This window comes from Spea bombifrons, chromosome 12 (genome assembly GCF_027358695.1).
Source record: "Spea bombifrons isolate aSpeBom1 chromosome 12, aSpeBom1.2.pri, whole genome shotgun sequence".
Taxonomy (NCBI): Eukaryota; Metazoa; Chordata; class Amphibia; order Anura; family Pelobatidae; genus Spea; species Spea bombifrons.
In genome coordinates, this window is record NC_071098.1 from 33,446,967 (window position 1) to 33,458,445 (window position 11,479).

Consider the following 11,479-nt stretch of genomic DNA (forward strand, 5'->3'; position numbering starts at 1 on the left):
GTCCTCTGCAGTGAACGCTATCAACCTGAGCGCAACCTAAATATGCCCCCTTCCCGTCAGACCCATGGGGCATGTGGAAAGGCTTGTGGGGCACACGGAGCAGCTGCACCCTCATGGTGTTTCCGTATGCAGCGACTTCTCATTATTTCGTCACCATAACGTATAATCTGCCTCCTGCTCGTTTAGCAGATTTGGGGCTCCGGTGAAGACGCGTTGCCACGGGCACCACACCGGTTACAAACGGGAACGTCATCTCTGAAACGCGCGGCTGCCACACCGTGCAAACCCTCCTTAGACTAAACAAAAGAGACAGTCGCTGTTAGTAAATGCACCGGGGAGCGCTGGCCCAGCGTTGCGGCAAATGAGTCCACGTCCAGTGTGAAAGAGGACAATGTCTTTATTTCCATGAGCGTGTCTCAAATATCTGTAAACAATATGATTTAAGAGGCTAAAAAATCCCCCCCCCCAATTTACCATCAGAGAACAATCCCGTAAATGACTCAATAGAGGAGGAGGGAAACATTTCACAATTTGGTTAATGTCACAAAACAAAAGAAAAACGACCGATGGAGGAGGTGGATTTCCTGGACAGTCCCGACAAGAGAAGCTTCATGCCTTTCTAAAATAGTTTAAAAAGGGTAAAATACGATTATGGCTGTAGGAGAAGCTGCAGCACACGTGATAGAGCTAACACTAACGTCACTCGATGGTGGCTTTGGCGAGACCGCGGTGCCGGCCGACTGGTGTCTCCAGGGAACCTGCTTGCGACTGGTCTGTCTCTTCACTTTCTCGCCACAGAAGAACATTCAAGGCTGACAGCGTGTGGAAGGACTGATCGGTCAGGATGAGGTGGCTTTCAGGCAGAGCTATCGAAGTGTTTCAGAAACCATGACGGTGGTCTTTAAAATGTTTACGAACCAAGAGACATATTTTCCTAACTGTGACGCTCCCCTTCTTCCTATAAGTGATATTTTAAGTATCTTATGTAGGGACAACAATGTTCTTTACTAATAAAGCTAGGAGGGCAAGCTCGGCATTGCCATCGGCGTTCTCTAGTGCCAGGACCGCATCTTCCACTGAAAAGCCAGCACTTACAATCTGTTCTACGGCAGAAGTCAGGAAGGAAGGTGGCAGCTGCGAGGGGCTAGGGCCTTCTGTGGAGGGTTCAGAGGTTATTTTAGGGGCAGCACAGGCAAGGTCTTTCTCTGTCTGAGACCCGGATAATGGCTCTTGGTTTTCTGATGGACAGTCAGCTTGGTTGGAGGTCAGACACTTGCTTGTGTTAGATGCCTCCGCGGTAGCAGAACAGCTTGTTAAACTCTCTGCCTTGGTTCTGTGAAGATCAGTTGAGTCAGTAAAGTCCAAACCTGAAGCAGATCTGAAGCGTTCATCGGCATCGGACGAGCTGTTAAGATCTTGGTTAGGAGTCCCATCGCCGTCCTCAGATTTAGTACATTGAAATCTGTCGCTGACAATGTTTTCTGCAGAGGCATCTTCCTTCTGCTTAAGGCGATCATCTGAAAGTCCATTCACACAAGACGTTTTGCAGTGGCCAGTGTCCGTGCTTTCAGAAACTGCATCATCCTGAGCCGTTCTGCAGGGCCCTTGGCCACTCAAGACCAAGAGTTTGTGAAGTTCCTTCAAGGCAGTAGCCAAAGAGAAGCAGTGATCGTCCACGTGCTGTGCCAACGTATTCGAGGACACAGAGCCAACCACCTCGGAGAGCGGATTTTGATTTTCAGATCCCTTGTCATCTAACAGCTGCATGGTGCTGTCTCGAGGAGTTTGCTGTGTTACAGAATCGTCACGTTCTTGATGCTCAGGAAATCCAGGGCTCTCACAAGCTGCTCCAGGAATATTCTCATCATTGTGACAAATAGCAGATACATCCACATCCATCGGGGCTTCGGCACAGACAGACAAAGCTCCTCCATCCATATCTTGACACAATGCGGATGAGTCAGGCAAGCTATCCCAGACAGAGTCCTTTTGATTAAAGTCATCTTGTGTTTGTGAATTAGATTGCAAAACAGAAGAATGAATGGGTTCTACTGGTCGGGGGATGTCACACACATCTAACATCGAGCTGTCTGCACCTCCCTCTATATCTGTCACAGCTTGATCAATCTGCAGAGACCCAGCACCCAGTACATCAGAAACACCCGAATCATTTTTACAAAGACTGAAACCTTTGCCGGCTATAACAGCGGACGGGGGCCCAGTCGGCAAACCCCCTTTAATGTGTAAGTCCAGGCCGTCCTCTGCAGAGCTCTCCACTTCGGATAGTTCTTCCAGTGGCTCTGTGCTCTGAGTCACAGCGGACGGGTGCGAGCAGACGGCAGGGGCTTCAGAAGCTATGTCCGAAGGATGGGCAGGGAGGAGATGTCCATCGGTTGGTGCCACCAGCAATGGATCTTTCAGTGAGGTAGTTTCCTTATCTAGGAGGAGGGGAAAAAAACACGGAGCCTATGAGCAATTAAAGAAGCCTGTGAAGCTGCTAACTTTAGAAATATTAATCATTTTATACCGTACGTCAGAGTTTCATTTATCAGAAGCAGATGACAAATTCCTTTACGTGTGTTTCATGGGATTTTCATCTACGGCGGTTTTTATCTTTTTATCTTAGCGGTTTTGAGTACAACCAAAAAAAAGAACCTTAGTGCGTGACTAAACAGGGCGGATATCGGAACGCGGGAGCGATATTCTGCAGACACGTCTATAAATACCTGTGGTGTGGCCCCTCCGGCTGCAGAATACACACACATGCATCAAGGCTTCTGTTGGTCTGTGTGGATTAGGAAACACAAAACAGCAAACAAATGTTACACAGAAAGCATCATGCAGAGTTAGTGGATCCGGAGCATGAACGCGGCAAACATCACACAACATGCACACGCAAATTCCTGGCACCAAAACTATTCGTAGCCCCATTCACAAAGCCCTATCTGTGAAAACGCTCCCATCCCAGATTACTTCCAAGAGGAGCCTTGGGGCTTTCAAAACACTCAAGTCTGTACAGATACACTTTTCAGGGGGTAACAACAGCTAAAGCCCCCAGCTGCGCTAGAAACCCCCGTGTGATGAGCAGTCACGTCAATCGCTGCACTTTCAACAGGACGCTGAGGACACGTGCAGTATTCTGGATACATATTAACTTGCCAAATAATAGTCAATATTGTACACGGGGCTGGAGGGAAATCACAACCCGACCACGGAAAGAGGAGGAACATTTCCTCAACCTGGAAAATACGGCACATGCAACTTGAAGACTGCTCAGAATTGAAACGTTTGCACTTCTGGGGAAGATCACAGCATTCAGCGCACCCGACACGCCTGTCCCACAGCAATTCCATATCACACGGAAAGGCGCACAGTACCTGCTTCATCTGCCGATTTCTGCAGCACTTCTGCCAATTCGCGGTCTGCAATCTCCTCTGGGCGCATATCATCTCTGCCGGGGCCGTACGCCAGCCTCGCACACTCGGGAAGCTCACCCTCCGGCAGGAAGCTGGTGCGGGTACCCGTGGTGCCAATCACCAAAACATTCTTCTCCAGGTCAATGGAACACTAGGCACAACACAGATAGAGGTGAAACACTTCCCCACAAGCAATCCACCAGGGAGGCCGCTCGGAACTACACTAATGATGTCTGACCAAGGTGTGCTCTTTGCTTTATTGTTTGGCTTGTCAGTGGTTGCAACGTGTCCTCGGACTGATCAGTAAAAAGTAAATTACACGAAGGACACAGTCAACGGATTTACAGAGCGGAGATTAATGTCTGGGTAGAAAGGTCTTGTGGAGCTTTAAGAACTTCAATCTGTTATGCAGAGCCTCATATGGACCCTGACGTGTTACTGCTGTGACCCAACGCACTAGAGTCCATAATACACACACTGTGATTACCTGATGTCTCTTCAGCATGTCCAGCCCAAGCAGCATGTCCATCGGCTGCTCCTCCAGGATGGAGAATGAGCATGGCAGGAAGTCACCTTCAATTTGTACCTGAGCTGGAGGACATGCATCAGCCAATCAGAGAACAGCATACCTCATGGCAGTAAAAACACCCTCATAGCGCAACAAATACTGGATAATACACGGGCAGAACCATTACATGTACCAACAATACGTATGATATACTCATACTGTCATTCACACTTCTGATGGTACACAAATATTTTACTGGTATAACAATAAAAAAACAGGTGGAAGATTTACCCAAATGCACCCTGCCGATGATCTTCTGCGTCCCGACACCTTTGGCAATGCCGGCCCACCTCCTATCCACTAGCCGCATGATGTGGCATCTTTCTGCACATGCCTGGCTCATAATGGTCATCTGAGCACCTGTGGTGACAGAGTTGGGCTGTGAGAAGCTGCAGGGCCTGGTTGCAGTTTCACATTTTACTATCAAACACTCTGCATCCTCACCTGAATCAACAAAGGCTTTCACGGGGTAGCCATTCACTTTACAATTGATGTAGAGCATCACCACCTGGCCAAAGCTTTCTGGAGCCTCTTCCATGGCAATTGTCATGTTCTCCTCTATATTTTGCTGCCTGTGACAAAGAAGAGAAGCCAGCAGTGAAACCGACCGCAAAGACCTCCTGCTTTGATAGGACAACGTATCATGGGTCCTTATCTCTTATCTTCAACCTCTGTGTGTAGAAGGTGTTATGACAGAACTCATTATGATACTCATGGCCTCACCTTATATCTTCCTCGATTTTTGCCTGAGCATCCAAATCAAAGGGGTCAGCTGAAAAGAGACGTATGCGTTCCTGCTCCCGGCGAGCTCTCTCCTGCTGCTGCTCCAACAGAACCTTGGTGAACTTTTCTATAAGAGATGGAAACACACAAAGTAATTCCCAAACTGCTCGTATCCACAGCCATCGTACGATACGGACACGCCACGAGGAACTTACCTATGTCCCCACTCAGCAGGGCCTCAGCCAGTGGGGGATTACGTTCCTTCAGCAGGGACAGCTCGTGAGGATTCGCCAGCAGCATTTCCCGCAGTAATACGGGGTTATCCAGACCCTGAGGGAAGGACGTGGAGTCAGGGGGAGCAGCGACAGGCTGCGGGGGAGCCGGCTGCTGGGAGGTCCCGGGGACCGCAATGCTGCTGAAATCTATCCTCGGCAGACCTGGAACCAGAAGATAAAACCGGAAGAGCTTAATTACGGAGTTTTCTCCAGATCATGCGTATTAAAGAGATGAGCAATGGCCTGACAATATACCCCACACAAGCCCTCCTGGGGGTACAGCCAGTGATGTAACCCTGTATGCTGGACCTTTACCTGGAAACGGCGCTGCAGGTCTTGGCTCGCTGGGTTCTTTCTGCCGTAAAACAACAACATCTCCATCTTTCAACCCGTACGAGGCCAGAGATCTGTGGTTGTCGGTCAGGGGTCTCTCGGCGTAGACTATCTGTAATGAATGGTTTGAGGGTTAACGTTTCCCTCAGCAAACGAGCGGATTATTTGGGGCTGCGGATGCAGCTGCCGAACGCCCTGCCCTGAGCCCAAATTTCCCCCCAAAACAGACCTGAGATCTGTTCCGGGCAAACAACGTGATCCAATTAAGCCTTTCAGCGCTTCTTGCAGTCGGGGGATCCCAGCCTCTCACCCAACTCACCAATGGGTGCAGCAGGTGGGGTGTTATGGCGATTTATAAACCATAATGCAGAATAATGAAGGCCAACGAATCCCTGCTCAGTTTCGTTACTACACAAAGGGGTGGAAAAAGTCGGAGGACTGGGAAGGCGGCCAGTCGGGGGACAGCGTTCGGGACGTCGGGCAGCCGGGGGACGGCGACCAGCGAATTTGTCTGACGGCTGAGGAGGAACTCGCTACCTGTGTGTCTGTCGCAAGACAGAGCGTCAGAGCTTTCTTAGCAAGAATGTCATGACTGCTTCACAGAGAGACATTCTGGGACACGCCGCGCGCCCGGCTACTCCCGGCCAGAAGAACCCGTCCTGCAAGAAATACTCGCAGCTCTCCAGACAGCGTCCCCATCGCAACACACAGCCAGATACCCCAACACAGCCGGTCACCGGCCACATAGCGACAACCGTGCCTGATGCGTTACTGGTTACTTTCAGGGCCCAGCGAGTGATACCCGGGACCTCCCTCAACAACGTTCCACTCGCACACACCCCACTCCACCGGCCTCCTGTCCCCCGTGGAACGTTCACCTCACAGCTATCAGAATCCCTTCTGCCCCTACAGTGTATTCACCCCCCAGCATCCCCTAATGCGTTTGGGGGCCCCGGTTTCTCTGGGTCGGGATCTCTAGGGCCCAATCCCCTCAGGGCCGCTCACCAGGGTCTCGGAGGCCGGGATCCCGCTCTCCAGCTCACACAGCGCCCGGAAGTTCTCCAGCTCGAAGTCGTCATCCACCTCCAGGGAGAAGGTGACCTCGGACAGGTCGCTGCGCACACAGTACACGGTGATGAGCATAGCGGCGCCCGGTACCGGATGTTATTGTTAGTTAGCAGCCGGCGAGCTCCTCGCGGATACCGGAAGCAGTAGGCTCGTGCACACTCACCAAGAGGCGGTGTCTGAATCGACACGACTCAGATACGTGCGAAGTCATGTGACGCACGAGCACCGCCCACTAGGAGGGAATCTTGGGGGTAGAGCGAAAGGCTAGGAGGTGGAGTGTAGGGCGGGCGCTTGTAACAGGAATCGGGCAGCACATAGTGAAGTTTCTCAGACACTGAATGGGGAAACTCGCGTGTGTTTATTACAAATGGTCAAAAATAATCTCCAAGGGCACAGCACAGAACACAAAGAGCACACTGACAGCCAGGCTCCCCCCCCAAACAGAAATGGACACAAATTATACAGATTTTACAAAACCTTCCCCAAAATCACTGATGTTTCCGGTTCCCCCTCCCAGCCCCATCTCTGCCGCGGCTTGGTGAGCTGACCAAAGCCAGCGGTGAGGAAAGTCCTTCTCAATCAGATTTCTCCTTCTCTTTCATGTGTAAGAAAACTATGCTGAATACGAAGAGTCCGGCCATCATGGAGAAAGCGCTGGCGTAGTAAGGGAAGGCGGAAGGGATGAACCTCTCGTACTGCGTGTGCTGGAGCGGACGGACAGACACCTGCAACGGAAGACACAGTGTCAACGGCATGAAGGGAAGCAGAGCTTGCGGACGCGACCTGGGGGGGGGGATGGCTTGTCATTTAATGGGACTCTGGGCCAGCCACCCAATAACCGTTCAGCGGGCGATGCACGCGAGGGTGACATTTACACCGGCAAATGGACATAACAGGAAAGGCCTTGGACCAGCTATCCCCGTCCAACCCAGTACAAGCGTCCATAACCTTTACCAAGATACATGGCGACAGCAGAATATTAACCCTCACCCATCTGAAAGGAAGACCGCCACCTAGCAGCGCTACACTGCCACATACACTGAGCTCACCTGGGTGGCGGAGTACAGGTGAGTGTATCCAAGCCTGTTATAATCCACCTTGAACTGGAACACGCCGTACACATCAGGGAGTTTGAACTCAACGCTGTACTTGCCACCTGCAGAAGGAAACAGCATGTTATTCTGTCAGAGAAAACTAAGGCATCAAAAGAGTTAAAAGCAGATTTGCCGTAACTAACCCCAAATCCCCTACTAACCCCAAGGAGCTTCAGAGGCCTGACTGGGGACACCATTAGTAACGAGTCCCCCCAAACATTACAGGCAGCACCGAACTCACCGTTCTTCTTCAGGAAAGTCCGAACGAACGGATCAATGCGAACAAACTCTAACTGAATATCATCTCCATCAAAGGGGACCCACTTTCCTTCTGAGAGCTTCTCAATCACTATGCTGTATTCCTGGGGGAGAAGAGACAACATGTTTCCCTCCTAATGCCAACCTGACAGCGGCTCAAAACACTGCAGCTCCGAACAAAGCGTTAGCAGGATAGACGTGCGCCTCCAAACAGTACCGCCATTAAAATGAAACATCGCAGACAGGTCTATGAAGCGATGAGTACGGAGGACGCGGGATTTCTAATCTTTACAAGACATATAAAGCTCTGAAACTGCATAGGAAATCTGAAACGCGCATTAATAGTGATCTATATTACTAATTATATATCGCTATACGACGCCTTCTCCTCGTGTGTCGGTTCAGACAGCAGGTAAAACGTTCCCAACCATGACACGTCCCGTCGGCACTCCTTACCACAAGGTCAGTGATCGTGTAAGCGCTGGGAGGCGTGGATTCCCCCACGCGGTGATGGGACACAGCACCCACTCTCAGGACACCCTCCTCTTTAAACACCCAGCGGGACAGCGCTACAGCCAGCTCGTAGTTCCCAGTCTTTGGGTACCTAGACAGGGCAAAAGCACAATAAATCCTGTCCTGCTGCAGTACCACAAACGACTCAACTCTACTCTAAAGTTTAATATACAGGGAATAAAATGCTTCTTATTCTGTTTTGTATATCAGAGCAGAAAACAAATGCTCATCAATCGTCACCGAGTGACTGGCGAGGGACGCAGAAGGAGCAGGACTACGGCAAGATGCCCAACGCTAGTACCTGGTAGAGCCGGCACTAGCTTTCTGCACAGCTGAGTTAAAGAAAGCGTCGCTGAAGAAATCCAAGGATCCACTGAACACAACACGGGCGTTATTTCTGGCCTGCAATCCTGCGATCAGCAGAGTGTTCTTTCCCACAGCGTGCGGGTACTAGTAGAAAGAAATAGAGATTAAAAACCATGGCAAGGGCCGACGAGGAAGATACACAGAACCTGCATGAAACATGCACCCTACCGCTTAATCTGACACTGGGATAAACACCATGCCCAGACCACCACACACGTTACTGAACCGTGCAACACTGCGGACGTCCTGATAAATAAGAGCTCACCTGAGTGATGGGTTTATCAGGGAAAAATGAGTAGGATGTGGAAGAGCCGGTGAGAATGTCCAGTACAAGAGGGTTATCAGGATCTGCCACCATTCTGCAGGGCAAAGGGAGAGAGCGGACAATGAACCACGACCACTCACGCTCACACTCATTTAAGCCTAGCGCCAGTCAGCGGGGGGACACTTACCCAACACCGCGGAACAGGATGGGGTTCAGTGCCGATTTCCCTACAATGGTTGGGGCTTTCAAGAGGTTTTCTGGATCAGCCACGATGAGAGTGTGCTGCAGGCAAAGAAACGAGCGACATCTCAGGGCAGAGAAACACAAAACGTTAATAAAATAGCAGAATATGCAGCGAAACGCCCCTCAGAGTCTACAAGAAAAGGCAAGTTAGCTACAGACGGATTTTCGCTACTTTAGCAACCATATTATGGTGAAAACTGCCTTGCAAGCTAGTGTTTTAATGCTATATTTGTACATCAGCATCGACAGTTTGCTGGATAACCACTAATTACATTCACCAATTAACACGGATTGGAAACATGCCGCTGCCGCGTTCAGCCACTTTCCCCGCTGCTTTACGGACACAAACCTGGCCGGGATCAGAGATGTCGTAGTTGTGATGATCAATCACAGAGGTTCTTTCTTCATCAAACTCGATGCCGCATTCGCTGCCCAGTTCCCGCAACGGGTCCCCTGAAGGGCAAAAACACAAAGTCGCGGGAAGTTAGAGAGCATCACGAGGGGCAACATCAGCCTCCCAAAGGTCAGAAATACCCTCCCTGGGGACACGGCGTCTGCTCCCCCACAGACTGTAGAGCGTACAGATGGCATTTCGCCCTTCTATGTCCCCCCCCCCATTTGATCCTGAGCACATTGTGTTCCTATGAGAGAGGAGGGCGCTGCGTGGGGTTACCGGACGTACCAATATCGGAGCTCGCCGCCACCAGAACACTCCCGCCGCCGTCAATGAACGAGCTGATCGTCTCAACGTTGATGTTCCCTCCAAAATCTGCAAGAGAGAGAAAGCACGATTCCTTAACGCACCTCGCGGCATTGGCGAGTACGGCGCGGACTTCCGGAAGTTACCAGAACAGCGTATTAAAGCAGGTTACGCGGCGTTTACACAGTACTCCAAAGAACGGAAGACATGCCGAGAAGGTGGACCTCGCGGTGAGGCTTAACGTGTCTCCATTGTTGCCGTGATTTTGGATCTCTGGGATGTTTCCATCTGTCACATCTAAACACTCTTATTCTTTAATAAATGTAACCCTTAAAAACCCCACTACCCCAAGCATTTTGGTGCGAACGTCCGTATGATTATGTGTCGCGGTCTGGACTACAGACTGTCGGGAACGTACCTTCCACTGAGGGCGAGAACAGAATCAGGTTGTCGTACAGAAACTCGCCATACTTGATAAGCGACAGGCTGGGGTCGTCAGCCGTCCTGAAGGAAAGGTCAAATCCCCTGTCTGCAGAAAGAGAAACCAGCAATTGGAGCCAAGTAACCAGCAGAGCGTTACCGCGCGGTCACCGCCGGGGCACGGGAGCCCCAGCATTAGAACGTTTAGAGCACACATCAGCCGTAACGGACTCACTTCTATTATCTGCCCCGTTATCATTAACATGCACACCCCGTATTGGGGGTATCTACAGATGTATTGGGGCTGTGCCATAGCGTATTGTCAGCCCCCTGCCTCTGTTACAGCCCCCTTTCCTCCCTGCCCCTGTTTCTACCCCCCAACTCCTGTAACTGCCCCATCCTATCAGCCATCTCTCCAGTAACTGCCCCATCCCGTCAACCATCTGCCTAGTCACTGCCCAATCTTGTCAGCCTACTACCCCTGCCTCCCATCCAATCAGCCATCTATCCAGTCACTGCCCTGTCAGCCCCTTTGTCCCCTGTTACTGCCCCTAATCCTGTCAGCCCCGTTGCCCCCCTGTTACTGCCCCTAATCCTGTCAACCCTCTTTGCCCCCCTGTTACTGCCCCTAATCCTGTCAACCCCCTTTGCCCCCCTGTTACTGCCCCTAATCCTGTCAGCCCCTTTGCCCCCCTATTACTGCCTCCCATCCTGTCAGCCCCGTTGCCACCCCGTTACTGCCCTAATCCTGTCAGCCTCTTTACCCCCCTGTTACTGCCCCTAACCCTGTCAGCCCCTTTGCCCCCCTGTTACTGCCTCCCATCCTGTCAGCCCCTTTGCCCTCACCGGTCAGGCTGCGGAAGAATAATGAATGGGTGTCTCTGATGTTAATATTCTCCAGCAGAACCAGCGTGCGGGGACCGGCAAGTGCCCCAGGGCCCAGCAACACACACAAGGCGGCCAGCAGCAGCAAGGTGCATCGGGAAGCAGCCATCATTCCCTCTCCAAACCGGCACAGCCACTTCCACGTCACCGGAAGCGCTCCCCGGGCGTCCAATACCGCGTTGCCAGCTCCTGCACTGAAGCGAAGAGCGGAAGCCAAGCCGACCATCTTGTGGAAGGGCATGTTCCACTCACCGCAAAGGGCGGGCCGCCAATTTTAAAGATGGCGGCGGAGAATGCCTAGTTTCCAGCTCTCTGCTGTAGTTGGGCACATGCCCACGCGTGGGCTCAGTGT

General features: G+C 51.4%; 3 protein-coding genes across 3 annotated transcripts; all 3 read right to left on the reverse strand.

The window, feature by feature from the left end:
* Positions 1-902: 902 nt before the first annotated feature.
* Positions 903-2,769, reverse strand: RSC1A1 (regulator of solute carriers 1). Its single transcript, XM_053451570.1, has 2 exons — positions 2,727-2,769; positions 903-2,438 (listed from the first exon to the last, which is right to left on the reverse strand). Exons 1-2 carry the CDS (start codon positions 2,767-2,769, stop codon positions 982-984), a joined length of 1,500 nt encoding a protein of 499 aa, XP_053307545.1. The 3' UTR covers positions 903-981.
* On the reverse strand, positions 2,294-6,549 carry DDI2 (DNA damage inducible 1 homolog 2). Its single transcript, XM_053451953.1, has 10 exons — positions 6,321-6,549; positions 5,298-5,427; positions 4,923-5,144; positions 4,708-4,834; positions 4,429-4,556; positions 4,216-4,344; positions 3,904-4,007; positions 3,378-3,567; positions 2,727-2,785; positions 2,294-2,438 (listed from the first exon to the last, which is right to left on the reverse strand). Exons 1-9 carry the CDS (start codon positions 6,456-6,458, stop codon positions 2,769-2,771), a joined length of 1,185 nt encoding a protein of 394 aa, XP_053307928.1. The 5' UTR covers positions 6,459-6,549; the 3' UTR covers positions 2,294-2,438; positions 2,727-2,768.
* Positions 6,550-6,722: 173 nt separating this feature from the next.
* Positions 6,723-11,383, reverse strand: DDOST (dolichyl-diphosphooligosaccharide--protein glycosyltransferase non-catalytic subunit). Its single transcript, XM_053451634.1, has 11 exons — positions 11,089-11,383; positions 10,241-10,351; positions 9,805-9,891; positions 9,472-9,575; positions 9,067-9,161; positions 8,880-8,973; positions 8,550-8,698; positions 8,192-8,339; positions 7,719-7,839; positions 7,433-7,539; positions 6,723-7,108 (listed from the first exon to the last, which is right to left on the reverse strand). The coding sequence occupies exons 1-11, from the start codon at positions 11,366-11,368 to the stop codon at positions 6,959-6,961; spliced, it is 1,446 nt and encodes a 481-aa protein (XP_053307609.1). The 5' UTR covers positions 11,369-11,383; the 3' UTR covers positions 6,723-6,958.
* Positions 11,384-11,479: the final 96 nt, after the last annotated feature.

Bases quoted from the DNA above. Each gene is read 5' to 3' on its own strand.
- RSC1A1 (XM_053451570.1), bottom strand. From the start codon at position 2,769: ATGCATGTGTGTGTATTCTGCAGCCGGAGGGGCCACACCACAG. The intron at 2,439-2,726 runs GTATTTATAGAC...CCCTCCTCCTAG, and splicing joins CCGGAGGGGCCACACCACAG to ATAAGGAAACTACCTCACTG.
- DDOST (XM_053451634.1), bottom strand. From the start codon at position 11,368: ATGCCCTTCCACAAGATGGTCGGCTTGGCTTCCGCTCTTCGCTTCAGT. The intron at 9,576-9,804 runs GTACGTCCGGTA...TTTGCCCTTCAG, and splicing joins GGCGGCGAGCTCCGATATTG to GGGACCCGTTGCGGGAACTG. The intron at 8,340-8,549 runs GTACTAGCGTTG...TGCCCTGTCTAG, and splicing joins GCTAGTGCCGGCTCTACCAG to GTACCCAAAGACTGGGAACT.
- DDI2 (XM_053451953.1), bottom strand. From the start codon at position 6,458: ATGCTCATCACCGTGTACTGTGTGCGCAGCGACCTGTCCGAGGTCACC. The intron at 4,345-4,428 runs GTGAGGATGCAG...CTGTCACCACAG, and splicing joins GAAAGCCTTTGTTGATTCAG to GTGCTCAGATGACCATTATG. The intron at 3,568-3,903 runs GTAATCACAGTG...TGTTGTGCCTAG, and splicing joins ACATGCTGAAGAGACATCAG to TGTTCCATTGACCTGGAGAA.